The sequence below is a fragment of the Silurus aristotelis genome (assembly GCF_946808225.1).
Source record: "Silurus aristotelis genome assembly, chromosome: 28".
NCBI classification, from domain to species: Eukaryota; Metazoa; Chordata; class Actinopteri; order Siluriformes; family Siluridae; genus Silurus; species Silurus aristotelis.
In genome coordinates, this window is record NC_139601.1 from 8,297,659 (window position 1) to 8,313,221 (window position 15,563).

The window sequence follows — 15,563 nt, forward strand, 5'->3', positions numbered from 1 at the left end:
TTTTCAACACTGAATCTAATAATAATAATTTGTAACTATTCTAAATGAGGTTGTGGTCAGTCTCAGGTAACTTTATTTAAAATTATATAGGGTTTCTAAATGAGGATGGACGCTTTTTCCTCAGTCCTGTTACCAAAACTTGAGGGTTTTAAAAAGCATGGTTAAAAGCATCTCAACTAATTCCTTAGCTTTTTCCTAATAAATTGTTTATTTTAAAAATTGTTTGGTTAAATTATTAATATTTTTAATTAACAATCACTACATGTGCATACAATGTGTATTTCTTTCAAAAAAAATGCAATGACATTGACTCTTTGACTCTTTAAAAAAACCTATTCCTTAAGTTCATTAATTTTTTTATCATGTAAATTATTAAACAATTCGATAAATGATGGACCAAACACAAAAAAATAATGTGTGTGTGTGTGTGTGTGTGTGTGTGTGTGTGTGTGTGTGTGTGTGTGTGTGTGTGTGTGTGTGTGTGTGTGTGTGTGTGTGTGTGTGTGATAGAAAGAGATTTTTTGTGTTACAGGGATGTGTTTTTTGTTCTAAGTAGTAAAGAAGATGAAAAAAAAAGAAAAATATAATAGAAGCAGTCAGAGGAAGGGAAAGAGAGGGTGGTGGGTGTGTTTTGATCCTTTCCTCTGCAACATGACATTAGTTGGTGTTTCTGGTTCCTGCATAGTATATCTTTTAACATAAGGTAAAATAGACAAAATGCTTTAATATATGAAGTCCTCGAATTGCAAAAAAAAAACCCACATATAACAGTGTTTTAGCTAAAATCACATTCAATTCATGAACACAAACTTGTCTGTACTTTTCTAAAAAGCCTGCTCTATTTTGGCCCAGAATTCTTTTTCAATTTCTATGTCCCAACCTGTGACTGGCCTTGTGGGTGAGATGAAACACACTATGTCCTCAAAAAAGTATCAAAGGATGTCTTCACAGGCTGGCCAGTGTTGATTCCAATCTTTTGCATACAATGGACCTCATGTGTTTCACTTGCATCTATAATGACACCTTTGTACTTCAGCACACACCATTTGCCAACAACTTTAGGACTTTCACTGATTACTGAACCACTGTGTATATGGGAGATTACTGAATATGAAATGTTTTGCTCTGAAACACTCACAGTTTAGATTTTGTGAAGCCGTGCACAAGCAGCTCACATCCCTTTATGTCAATTCTCCATGAGTTAGGTTTAGTGCATTAGTCTCCATATCTGCTTTCTCAACTGCTTCCTCACGGACAAAAAAAACTTGATTGTTGTGTCTATCTTTTGCAACACAGTAAATAGTGATGCAGCATCAGGGATGTCTGTCCCTTTGCTAACCAGACTGTCAGCCCTTCTCTTCAATACCCCTCCCACACCACCCGGGGCACCCTTCGCATGGGTCACCTCAAAAAAATGGCTCCTTATCCACAACTACCACTGGATATAAGACATTTTACTCTATGCACTGTACATTCTAGACACTGGGCTAAAAAGGTCTTTAAACTCAAAACATTCTCCATGCATGCACTTTATATTTTCTCTGTCACATGTAATCTCTTTAATAAGGTATTTTAAACTGAGTGTTCATTATTTTAAAGTGGTGCAGCTTCTGCACAAGAAATCCCAGATTCTCATGCATCTTGCACATGCATGTGTCCCAATCACTCATTGTCGGATTAACATCCCAAAAAGGTTGGAGCATACAGAAGAAGGAGTAAGAGATGGAACCTTGTTCTTCATCTAAAAAATGTATTTGCAAATTTTTCATGGTATCCAAAAGGAATTGTTTTTGCTTTTAGATTTTCTTCTGAGTGAGGCTCTGCTTCTTCCCAGTTGTAATGTGACTCATATCATCACTTGAGTAATAAGCTTTCACTATGCTTATCACACAATCTGAAAACCCTTCTGTTGGTAGTTGTAGTTCACCTTCATATTTTTCTAATTCTGCCATCTTTTCTTTGAAAAGCCAAGTGAATTTAGAGCGAAGCGTTGCAACCTGTACTTTTTCAGAACTTTTCCTCATATTATTTATGAAATGGTTTGTTTTTTCTTCTTCCCCATACTTTTTTGTATTTGTTTTGGATCACCAGAGCTTCATAAAACAAAAGGGTCTTCTTAATGGCCACACATGGTAACGGTCTCATCTTTCTGTTTGTCTTTGTGCGTGGAGATGTATTATTGTTTTTAATGTGCTAAGGTTTTTTTCTTGCACTTTTCTGTTGTTGTTTTTTTGTTTGTTATTTTGAAAAATCATTTACTCACCCACGTCCTTGTAAACCTGCATGCATTTCTTTCTTCTCTTGAAAACAATGTTGGCAACTAACTAAACTAAAACTAAATATTTTTGGGTCCCAATGACTTCAGTTTTTATTATTATTTTTAAAATACTTTCATAAGTTAGCGGGAACTTAAATGTTTTATGTAACTAAAACATTATGTGTTCCACAGAAGAAAAAAGTAATACCATATTGGAACGACATGGTGGAGGTGGAGAGAAATATGGCAGAACTTTTTTGGCTATACTTTCCCTTGTCTTACAACTTCACTACTTCAACTGTAAAACTAAAATAAACAACAATAAATAATTTTGAATAATTTTATATCAACTAATGTTCATGCTAATAAATCAATAGACCACTGGAAAGTAACAGGATTGAGTTTTAAGCATAAAAATAGCAAATACAATATACAATATTATTTTGGTAACTAATTCATTTATTTGGGTAAATAATACTTAAGTGCATATTTATATATACAGTATGAAATCAGAAGGACAGAAGTAGCACCCATTTGGTAGAATGAAACATTTTTGTTTTGAAATCAATATACCTTATATACCTTATGATAGCTTGTAGAACCACTTTTAGCAACAATAGAAAAGTACAGTATTTTGCATGATTTTATCAGTCACTCACATGATTGTGGAATTTTGGATCACTGTTCTTTACCAATTCCAGGTCTGGAGGTCTGTGCTCTTGCAACACCTTTATTTTCTTCTTTCTTAGACATTCTGTTGGCTAGTGTGCATGGGATCGTTATGCTGTTGGATGACCCCTTTTAGTCAAGCTTGAGCTGTCAGACAGATGGCCTCACTTTTGACTTTAGTTGCAAGTTGCCTAGGTCCTGTGGCTGCAAAACAAGCCCAAATCATCACCCCTCCACCACTATGGTTGACAGTTGGTATGAGGTGTTTGAGCTGACATGCTGTGTTTGGTCATGAACTTTCACATTTAACAGGCTAACTGAGCTCTGTAGAATCAACTAAAGACAATCACAGATTTAGCTGAGTATGGAAACCGATGGTCCCCTCGAAATAAAGTTGAAAGGATCTAATGGAAAGACAACTGAAATCCTGGACATTTTGTTTTAATGTTTTTAAATCATAAAAACATTAAATAAATATTAAATGCCCCAAATAAACAATTCAATGCTGTTTGTATAGCACCTTTAAGAATGTACCTTGTCACAAAGCAACGTTACAAAAACACCTAGACAAATGATATAGGATATAGGAATATTGTTGATGTAATTGTTGTTGTTGTTGTGTGTATATATATATATATATATATATATATATATATATATATATATATATATATATATATATATATATATATATATATATACATGTATATGCATACACATATGCAACAGCAACAACAACAATTACAACAACAATATTTCTATATCCTATATCATTTGTCTAGGTGTTTTTGTAAAGTGTATATATATATTCTTATATGTTTATCCCTAATGACCAAACAAATAAGAGGCTTGGTGGCAAGTAAATACTTCCTAAAATTTAAGAGGAACCAGGGTCAAATGGGAATTTATTCTCATCTGGGTGACAGATGATAATGTAATTAAAAATAATTCACTCCTATTACTGAACCATATTATAGTGTAACCTGGAAATTAATTATAGTTTTAACATAAAGTGGGCTGCCCACTGATACAAACAACAGCAAACAGCAAAACTGTTTGCATAAATTGCAGTTAATATACTTTATTTGTCCATATTACATACACAACCCTGTGACTTTACTCACTCTGTGCAGTGTATCACAATACATTGGCTATGTATGATAAAACTATCTAGATCACTATAGCTAAAGTCAATAAAACAAATCAACACACCCCTGATAGGGTTAATTTTTTGTTTATATATTATAATTAATCCTGGCAACAAAAAAATTAAATGGTTTGGGGGAAAAAACAGTAACCTAATTGAACAAGAAAGCATAACTCCTAACTCATACTTTGTTCAATCACCCTTTTAATACAACACACCAAGGTTTTTTTTTTTTTTTTTTTTTAGTTCAAGAAGAACTTAATAAAAAACATAACATACATTTTCCTTTATAAAACTGCACAAGACAAGTGGTGCACTATCACAAAAGATTCACACAAAATACATACTTTGTTTACTGACTTTTATAGTTTTTATAGATTATTTTTAATATAGATTCTTCTTTTAGAAAACATAAATCATTTAAACCAATTTAAACAAGAATAAGAGAGACTGAGAAATTCAACACATTGGCACATTCTTTGTGAAAAAAATGCTAATGCAGTAGTGAAGGAACAAACTAACAAATAGTTTGGTTTTAATAGTTATTTTAATTAAACATTTTAAGAAAATAAAAACAGTGAATAATTAAATTGATGAATGAATAGTTATATATCCATTATCAAACTACAATTAGTTTGGTTTGACCAGTTATTTTCACTAAACATTGTTAGGAAAAAATAAAATTGTGCATAATTCGATGAATAAATTATCATTATTTTTATTGTATAACATTGTTGAAGCCCTTGATAATTAAACACAGTTTACAGAAGAAGAAATTTGAACCACAGGAAATACTAAAAATGATCACAAAGAATATGCTACACCGTGTGTTGGTGAAAAAGCTATGTTTGATGTATCAATTCCCATAATTTTTTTTACAGATTTTATAATGATACTTTTTTAAACATTTAGTATAAAAAATAATAGTCATTAAAATAACTAAAGAACACTTTCAATAGACTAGAACATTTATTTGACTAAATCAGTGAACATTGCTGTAAAAATTCCAGTCTTCAATTTCCATTATTTAATTAAATTAATGATTTAATTAATGCAGCCATACAGTGCAATAGTTCTCTTCAGTGGTAAGAATCTCAGCTAAATAAGCCATTAATTAAACTAAGAATCTAAATATAATCTGAAATATTTAAAAGATGAAATCAAAAAGTATACAGACTGTTGTTTGTATGTGCTCTTCATTGCGATGTGCTCTGCTGGTACCTGTGTAATAACCCCACCCTACCTTTTCCCCACCGGGCTGCCCACTACTTTCTGATCACAGGATGTGGTCAAGGATAAAACCTGACTATGTCATGCTTTTCTGTTAAACCCAGCTTTCCCTAACCTGAACTATCAATCTGCACGGATTACCAAGGTTTGGACTTAGTACTTGTCAGCAGTAATTAGAACCTGGTGTACACGGTAACCAGGAATCCTGAGCTCAAAATAATCTTTGCAACATCTGAAAAATGTCATGCTTTAACTTGTGTTTTTCTCTTAATAAACTTATAAGTGAACATTTAAAATGAAGTGATTGATTTCACTAATAATTGATCAATAATAATTTCAACCGATATTAGGTGTGATTAGAATATATTGTAGAAGAATTATTTTAATTGAAAACAGTTACATAGTATTAAACATTATATATTTAGAGGTGCTAATAATAACATTCTGTAATTGGCCAACCAAACAGCTACAATGTAATCCCCTAGGTTTTTGTCAATTTTATATTACACTAATTTATTTTCTTTATTTTGCTTTACTTCTTTCTTTTTAATTATTCTTTTGTTCCCCATCAGAACTGGTAAGTCCTTTATATTTTCATTTTCTGCAGCAATGGAAGTAAATTATGCCTTCCTACAGGTGTCACAACTTTTGTTGATTAATTACAAATGCTCTGCCTATAAAAAAGCAGCCTTGAAACAGATGGTGTTAATAAATAGCAATATTTATTCCTGTACAGCAGGAAGAAATATATTGCTCTGAAAATGGTGAAAAAAGGCAATTAACAAAAGAAGGCATTACAGACAATTATAAATGCTAAATAAAAATAGGTAAACACCATCAAAACCATCAAAAGCCACTTGGACGCTGAAGGAAATTCTGATATGAAGAGGTCTGGCAGACCCAAAACCGATTTCCTCTGGCATACGCCTAGATGGTCAGGGTTTCATACAGCAAGAAAATGACCCAAGACATACCTCCAGGCTGTGTCAGAGCTACCTTAGAAGGGATGAACAATATTTTAGGCTTGAAATCATAGAATGGCCAGCACAGTCTAGATTTAAAACACATCAAACTGGTTTGGGATGTATAGTATTGGACAGAAGGGTGAAAGCAAAGCAACCTACAAGTGCAGCACAACTGTGGAAACACTGTTTTTTTTTTGTAGGAAGAATAATCCACACAATATTTGAAAAAGTGGCCTATATTAACGAGTCAGAAAAGTAGGTCCAAATAATTTCATAATTTTTTTTTCTTTTTTATGTACAATTGTTTATTTGTTCTATGCTTTAATTTTAGAGTACAATAAGAAAACTCAAACAATGTTGCAAATATAATGCAATATAAAGGAGTGACAATTTCATCATAACCCTGTATTATCATCTGTGGTGTATCATAAAACAGTAGTTTATTATTAAATATGTTAAATATAACATAATAAATAATAAAAATGTTTAAAAAACACAACTGTTGTTCACATTTTTATTTCTTAAAAAAAAACATAAAATAAAAGCCAACAAGAATAAACAAGTATATGAGTACACATTATGTATAGAATAATTTCGCAGGGTTTCCTGACAGTGTCCTCATGCTGACTCTAGATGTAAATGCCATTATTCTTTTTAATTTGCTAATTTTGTTTTGGCAAAACTTTTCCAGAAGAACATTTTTGCATAGCAGTATAAGAACACATCTGTTAGTAAATATATATAGCTATTTTTATTTTTATTTTTATTTTTTATGCAAGCAGGCTTTTTTGTGTGGTGAAAGAAAGATGAATGCTGTGCTGAGTGTCAGCTAGAAGCTGTTAATAAAAAAAAAAGTACAGCATCATCAAGTCAAAGGTCTCCCCCCTTTTAGTACTACCTACTGAGATGACTATTTATCCTTGTATGCCCTTTTAATGTGTAATCCACTGATGACGGGCTTCCATCTGGCCTCTCTGACATAAAGCCAGGATCAGTGGAGCATTTTAGTGATGGTTGACCTGCAAGTTTTTCCTATCTCCACATATGCTTTCTGGAGCTCAACTAGAGAAGCAATTGGGTTTGTGGCCATCTCAATTAACAAGGCATATTCCCCTGTTTACTCAGCTTGCATCCAGCTCTGGTGTGAACTGTTACCTTCGGGGCTCCCTGGGCTTTGGCTGGGCTTCTAAAGGACATTTTCTCTTCATTATCTTAACTTGCCCCAGTTGCCCCAGGCTTGCTCACTGAGGATAGATACACAAAATTTACTTATATTTGCTTATATATAAGATGCCCTTCCTAACGCAACCCTCCCTATTTATCCAGGCTTGGGACCAGCACTAAGGCTTGTGCAACCCTAATGGCGGCGCTCTCACCGTTGCGGCCCGGGTTCGATCCCCGGTTAGGGAACCGAACCCGGGCCGCAACGGTGAGAGCGCCGCATCCTAACCACTAGGGAACTATTCAGACCTATTATATGGAACTCCAAATTGTGGCCAGGTGCATCTTGTGCTTTAATTATCCTTAGGATGTGGTAAAAACCCAATTGGGGTCCACCTGTTGCAACCAAATGGACTGGAACTACAGTGTTGTGAAAATTAAAGTACACCTTCTTTAAATTATATGATTTTATGTATCAGGGCATAATATAAATCATCTGTTTTAAGTCTTAAACTTAGATAAATACAACTTCAGATGAACAACAGACTATGGCATATTACACTGTCATTATTTACAGAATTTTACAAAAATAAAGTCAAAATGGAAAAGCCATGCTTGAAAAACTAAATACACATTTACTGCTGGAAGAGGCTAATAGATTAAGTAGAAGACAGGTGCTGCTAATAAAATGCTTTGGATTAATTGATCATCAGCAAGTGTGAAAACCTAGCGGTTTGCTGATCTGGAGAATTCAGGTGTGTGTCAGCAATGATCATAGAAAAGAAATCTGGGATGGGTTATAAGACAATTTTCAAACAATTTTAAGTCAAATTTCAAATTCTACAGTGAAGAACATTATTCAGAAGACACTTGGGCAGTTGCTAATCTTCTCAGAAGTGGAAATCCCCGCAAATTCAAAGCATGGTCAGACCTTGCAATGTTCAGAGAAATTTCAAACAACCCAAGAGTTACATTTCAGACCCTACAGGCCCCAGTTAGCATGTCAAATAATAAACTTATGACAGTACAATTGGAAAAAGACTAAACAAGTAGGGCTACCAGGAGAAAGTCTCTCCTTGAAAAGAACATGACTCAGGTTTGCAAAGTTGCATATTAACCAGTGTGGGCATAATGCACAGCACCCCACGTTTGGTGAAAACCAAATACAGCTATCAGCACAAACACTTAATATCAACTGTTAAACTTGGTGTTGGAGAGGTGGTAATTTGGGCTTGTATAGTAGTCATAGAACCTGGGTGACATGCAGTTATTAAGTTGCCTATTAATTCCTCTGTACACAAATATATCCTAGAGTTAAATGTAAGGCCAACTGTCCAACAGCTAAGGCTTGGCTGAACTTGGGTCAAAGATCAATGATCCCGATCAGACCAGCAAATCTACATCAGAATAGCTGACAAAAAACAGAATCAAGGTGTTGTATAACCCAGTCAAAGTCCAGACCTAATACCAACTAAAATGCTATGGCAGATTCTTAAGAAAGCTGAGCATAAACAAATGCCCACAAAGCTCAATTAACTGAAGCAACATTGTAAAGACTTGTGAGCCACAATTGCTCCACAATGAAGTGAGAGACTGTCAAACAGAAAATGATTGATTTAAGTTAGCCACCAAGCTGTCCTTGATCGAAGCCCATATCCCTCACCTGCTCAGATTTATAAATGAGGTAATTCTATGTCACCGTGGATAAGGGCATCTGCAAAATGCAACAAATGTAAATGTAAAATTATTTCTGCTGAAGGTTTTCTACAAGATATTGAATCATACGATGTATTTAGAATTTTATACATGGTTTCTTCATTTTAACTTAATTTTTGTAAAAATAGAAACGACTGTAAAATGTTATGTAATGTTGTTCATCTGAGGTTGTATTTACATTATTCTAAAACCAGATTATTATGTCCTGATACATAAAACATCACATGACTGTATTTGAATCTTCATGCAGCTCTTTTTTACATTTATAGCTGTTGAATTAGATATTATATTACTTGTCACTCTTGTCATACTGTTAATTCATTATTGAGTACAAAAACTATGATCTTATACACTGTGAGAGAAAAAAGAAAACATGCACATTCATGCTGTTATCAGATCATGTACCAGCAGCACAATACAACACAGGCCAAGAGCTTCAGGTAATGTTTACATCAAATATCAGAATGAAGGAAAAGTGATCTGAAAAGTTTGTTTATAGCATGGGATTTTTGAAACAGATTGTTGTTTTTGTGCTTTTTTGCTTATTTCCTGGAATTTTAGACAGAAAAAAAACCATTGGATGAACAAGAGTTGATCGGATCACTGTCAGAATGTACAGGTGTTAGAAATAGAATAATTGAAAAAAAGAATAATAGAATAAAGTGGATGGTGAGTGTACAGTCTGTTCCCAACTGTACATGAGATGAACTCTTATAGTTTTACCTGTTTGTGACATAAAGTCACAGGTCTTCTCACCACACAGTCAATTCCTAGTTCCAGCAAGTTTTTCTTTACCTCTAAGCATATTATTCCTTAGATATATCTCTCATTATTATGCTTCATTAATGTAGAAATTTCATTTTTATTTTATTTACATCTTATTCACATATTTACACCTGCTCCTTAATAACACTTGCCATTGCACAGGATAGCAAACAATGTTGGCTAGATGAGAAAATTTTAATTAAATATGAATTTGTGTCCTGTAGTTCTCCATGTCTTTAGGTTTTAAGTACCATTAAAGACTTGTAGCTAAACAAACAACAGTTTGTATGCACCCAATACTGCATAATAAATCAAATGCTTGTATCAAAATGTTGTTTTTCTGGTATACACAAGACTAAATAATTTTATGATGTACTGTCTTAAGTGTTTCATAGAGATTCAAGCAAATGGTTTCAGTTGGGTTTTTTTTAGGTTTCAGGTCTCGGTTATTAATCAGTTGCTACCATTGATTATTCTGTATTATTCAGTGACCAATGAGAAACTGATAAAAATAATAAATTTAACAACAGTAGAGGAATACAAACCTCATTGATAGCGTATTACCCGAGAATATCCAACAATATACTGATATAAATACTGGTCAAAAACCACTGATTAGCCAGTTACTGCCCAGGTGTATTTACCAGGGTATTGCACAGGGAAAGGCTCTTTGGAACACCAGGTTGTGTTGTCAGTGCCAATGTACACATTTCATGGGGGTAGGTAGATGGTAATAACAGTCCTAGGCTTTAGTCTGAAGTAATAACAGAAGCAAAAGCAGCCATAGAAACATTGTGTAGAAGTCAAGTTTATTTCTAAAGCGCTTTTCACAACAGACATTGTCTCAAAGCAGCTTCACAGAATTTTGAGGTGAATGGTGTGCATTTATCCCTGATGAGCAGCCGTGGTGACTGTGGCAAGGAACAACTCCCCTAGATGTTATGAGGAACCAGACTCAAAAGGGGAACCCATCCTCATTTAAGTGACATCAAGAGTGTGATTATAAATCTTTAAACAATACAGAACACTGGAGAGTGAGAACTAACATGAGCACTGGAATGTAAGATTATGAGTAATTTTCTTTCGATAGTCTTTTATAGTCATTTGTGGTTATAAAACTAGGAACTACTGAGCAACTCATAAAATAACTCAACATTTGCGATCATTATAGATCCAAGGGTCTATACACCTACCATCCACTATAATAGAAACACTTGCACACCTGTTTATTAATGTAATTATAAAATCATCATTTTGTATGTGAAATTCCTCAACTGGCATCAACAACTGTGCCATGGTTAAAGCCACAAAATTCAAATTTTCCCCGTTTCTGATCTTTAATATGAATAGTAACTGAAGCTCCTGGCCTGTATCTGCATGATCAATGCATGCTGCTGACAGATTCAATAATTGCATAAATGTTTGTAGTAGATTGAAGTGGATGGCGAATGTACATAAATTAAACGTTCATGTTTTTATTGCACCACAATCAGGTGGGGGGAAGAAAAAACATTTAAAATGTTTATACTGCTAATGGTTATGGGAAATGCTCCCATTATTACTTAAGCACTGACTGGATTGTGAAATATGTTTTTACTGATGATTAAGTTTATGCAGCACTGCTTTAAATGTAATTTATCACAGTTTAAATTTGATGATTCTCCAAAAAACAAACAAGATGTTTTTCTATTGATTTTAGTCATTTAAAATAGTAGAACATGTGTTCAACATTTCTGTGGCAATTTCTTTCACCCACAAAAGTGACACAAGGATACCTTTTCTGAACCATTAGCTATAAAGGATTAGAAAGGTTTTACTCCATCCTTGTCAATACTAATTAAGATCAAATGTACAGGGTAACAAGGACCCTACTTCTCCTAATAAGCCAATTTGTGCTAAGCTAAAACTTAGCCTACACATCTGGTTTATGTGTCATTGTGTGTTTAAATTAATATATGAGTTACACTACAAGCACAAATTATCTCTTGGAAAATAATTTTGCTTTAGCCTTGAATGGTACATCAAAAGTTTAATTATTACACAGTTATAAAAATGAGTACATAAAAAAAATTGAGTACATAAAAATGAATAATAATATGCCACTCATTTATCACTCATACATCATTGCCCATAGGGTCAGCTGGTAAAATGGTAAACAACTTCCTTTACTGGTTACTCTTACTTGACATTTTAACAAAACTTTCAGTGATGAACAGCATCTGTATAAAGAACAAATTAAAACTTGCTGACTTTAATGGTTTAATGGTTTAAACATTTAAATTATAAAACCATAAAAATTAAAAATACAAGATTAAGCCTTAAAAGTAAAAAAAATCCTCTGCTTCACCTGAAAATAGTGCAGCGCTACTTAGTAATTACACTGCTACATGTAAGGTCATCTCACCATTTAATCAGTGTAAAGGGTCTAAAAGTCCTGGCTAAAGCTCCATGGCATGATGTTTCGACTTCATCTACACTTTAGCAATCCTACATACTGGAAGTAAAAGTAGCTTAGTCCTTTGTAAGCTAATATATTAATTGGAGTCTCCTTTTTTCCTAGTCACCTTCTGGTTTTTTTTTTTTTCAATTCCACATGCCCCCACTGACTTTATCCAGTCAGAAGTACCAATCCTGACCCTGTTTGTAGGTTAGTTTGACTCCACCTACAAATTGTCAGATTGCATATAAAACCACATAAAGATACAATAGGAGATCTACAGGTACCCTTCAGAAAGAGATAGCCGAGGGAATAACAAAAAACATTGTGGGAATAAGAAAGTTGCAGACAAATTAGAGGGTTAGATAAGGAAGCAATCTAGGACATAAGTCAAAAACCTTACAATGGCAGAGCAGTGGGGAGAAGCTATGTTTGCAGCCAGGCGACGAGGTGATGAAACTACACGGGAAGCAGCCTTCACATTCACAAACAGCAATAATACCAAAGGTGAGTAACCCTCCAATACATAACGTTCTCCGTATCTGCTATGAAATGCTTCACTGAACTTGACAGAAGCTTTCTCTTTCTTTTTTAGATCCATTTGAGGGACCCAACTACCACATTGCCCCAAGATGGGTGTTCAATGTTTCCACAATGTGGATGCTTTTTGTGGTTGTTGCCTCAACCTTCACTAATGGCCTGGTACTGGTAGCCACAGCCAAATTCAAGAAGCTTCGTCACCCTCTGAACTGGATTTTGGTCAATCTTGCAATAGCTGATCTTTTAGAGACACTGCTTGCCAGCACAGTTAGTGTCTGTAATCAAATGTTTGGCTACTTTATCCTTGGACATCCACTTTGCATATTTGAGGGTTTCACTGTTGCTTGCTGTGGTAAGCAATCTTGATTAAATATGTAGGCAAAGTACTAGCACCAAACTGTCTTTCTGATTCATAAAAACCCTGCTAATTAATTCTGTAGGTATTGCTGGTTTGTGGTCTCTGACTGTCATATCATTTGAGAGATGGGTGGTGGTGTGCAAACCTTTCGGAAATGTAAAATTTGATGCTAAATGGGCCGCTGGTGGCATTATCTTTACTTGGGTCTGGTCTGCATTTTGGACTTCACTTCCTATGTTTGGATGGAGCAGGTACGTTTACAGTCTTAAGTGTTAATTGGTATTTCTTTTATATAGCTAGTAATCTAATGTATAGAAGAATTATCTTTACATATTACTTGTCTTATAGATATTGGCCTCATGGCCTAAAGACCTCTTGTGGACCAGATGTATTCAGTGGAAGTGAAGATCCTGGAGTCCAGTCTTACATGATTGCACTTATGATCACCTGCTGCATTATACCTTTAGGCATTATCATTCTCTGCTACCTTGCTGTGTTGATGGCCATTCGTGCGGTAAGAAATCCCATTTTCAATACAATGTATCTATATTTACCTCATTAGAGTTCAGTCATCCTTCGCATTTCTATTTTTCCCAGGTTGCAGCACAACAGAAGGAATCTGAATCAACACAAAAGGCTGAAAAAGAAGTCAGCAGAATGATTGTTGTCATGATTGCTGCTTATTGTTTTTGCTGGGGGCCATACACTTTCTTTGCCTGCTTCGCCGCTGCTAACCCAGGTTATGCCTTTCATCCACTTGCAGCAGCCATGCCTGCCTACTTTGCAAAAAGCGCCACCATCTACAACCCCATTATCTATGTTTTTATGAACCGACAGGTAACAAATGAACAGTCACTGTTGTAGATGTCTAGATAGTGATATTGCATTATGTTTATCAATTTAAAAAAATTTATCTTTCTTTGTAGTTCCGTTCATGCATCCTGCAACTCTTTGGGAAAAAGGTTGATGATGGCTCTGAAGTGTCGTCTACCTCGAAAACAGAAGTCTCCTCTGTGGCACCTGCATAAAAACTATGAAAATCTACTTTGTGAAAATGACATGAAAAAGATTTTAGCACACTGAACATTTCGATTTCTTCACTTTTTGTTACCCTTAAGTCTGAAATATCCAAGATTACAAAATCAAACTGCAAACTGTATCAGATTTATGTATTTTGTTATTTGTATTTTTGCAACCAGATTTTTGGGTAGTTCAGTGGAAAAACTGAACTTCACTGAATTTTTACAAGATAATATTTTGAATGAACTGTTCCCCATAATTATTTGTTTATACAAACATACTTTTAAAACAATGATACTCAATATAAATATGTATTGGTAATGGATTTCTGTGATTGCTGTCAAGTTTTATCATTTATGTAGGATTGCAAATTATCGAAAACAAAACAAAAAAAATTGAGAATATAAAATTTTTATGTAAACATGTTTTATGTGTTAAGTAAATGTGCAGCAGATGACTATACTAAAGTGGTCTCTCTGTCAATATAAAGTCCATTTCAGAACAGGTTATAATTTGTGTCTATAATGATATGTATTCTAAAAAGAAATTTTGTGAGCATTTGAAAAAAAAAATAGACCCACAACAAATGGGGTTTAGAAACCTTTCGATATAACCATTAGAAGTTATATTTTTTTAAGGTATTATTATTATATTATTAGAGGGACAGTGCATGTAGGACATTTTGGATACAAGGTGAGGAAGGTGAGATTGAGATGGTTTGGACATGTGCAGAGGAGGGACATGGGATATATCGATAGGAGAATGCTGAGGATGGAGACACCAGGAAGAAGAGAAAAAGAGGAAGGCCAAAGAGGAGGTTTATGGATGTGGTGAGGGAAGACATGCAGGTAGTTGGTTTTAAAGAGAGGACAGGGGGGTATGGAGAGGGATTATCCACTGTGGCGACCCCTAATGAGAGCAGCCAAAAGAAGAAGAAGAAGAAGAAGAAGAAGAAGAAGAAGAAGAAGATTAAACAGGACCTCATGAGTGAGCTCATATAAGCTCCTAAACACTCGTGCATACATTGTGTACAAAAAAAAGCGTTGGCGATATAAAAAATCATGATACAGATTTTTGTTTTAAAAAAATATTACATTTTTTAATAACTGTAAGAGATAAGATATCTCAATTTACTTTCAGTTTGAGATTAAGCTAAAGTTATTGTTATTTTAGCTGTATACCACAATATATTGGAGTTTTTTATTAAATAATGGCTATGAACGTGTGATATTTTCATCTGTCTGATAGATTTCTAAAATCTTTTGTGGTGTTAAAGAAGATTTGCTTTGGAATTTATT

The 15,563-nt window shown here is 34.2% G+C and overlaps 1 protein-coding gene and 1 long non-coding RNA gene across 2 annotated transcripts in view; both read left to right on the forward strand.

Moving 5' to 3' along the window:
* LOC310722034 overlaps positions 1-15,563 on the forward strand; it is a 120,064-nt gene that overhangs the window by 43,045 nt on the left and 61,456 nt on the right. The window lies entirely within an intron of this gene.
* LOC310722327 (red-sensitive opsin) lies at positions 12,566-14,402 on the forward strand. The gene is made up of 6 exons (XM_083534672.1): positions 12,566-12,854; positions 12,943-13,239; positions 13,328-13,496; positions 13,594-13,759; positions 13,843-14,082; positions 14,172-14,402. The coding sequence occupies exons 1-6, from the start codon at positions 12,752-12,754 to the stop codon at positions 14,271-14,273; spliced, it is 1,077 nt and encodes a 358-aa protein (XP_083390798.1). The 5' UTR covers positions 12,566-12,751; the 3' UTR covers positions 14,274-14,402.

Bases quoted from the DNA above. Each gene is read 5' to 3' on its own strand.
- LOC310722327 (XM_083534672.1), top strand. From the start codon at position 12,752: ATGGCAGAGCAGTGGGGAGAAGCTATGTTTGCAGCCAGGCGACGAGGT. The intron at 13,240-13,327 runs GTAAGCAATCTT...TTAATTCTGTAG, and splicing joins TTTCACTGTTGCTTGCTGTG to GTATTGCTGGTTTGTGGTCT. The intron at 14,083-14,171 runs GTAACAAATGAA...CTTTCTTTGTAG, and splicing joins ATGTTTTTATGAACCGACAG to TTCCGTTCATGCATCCTGCA.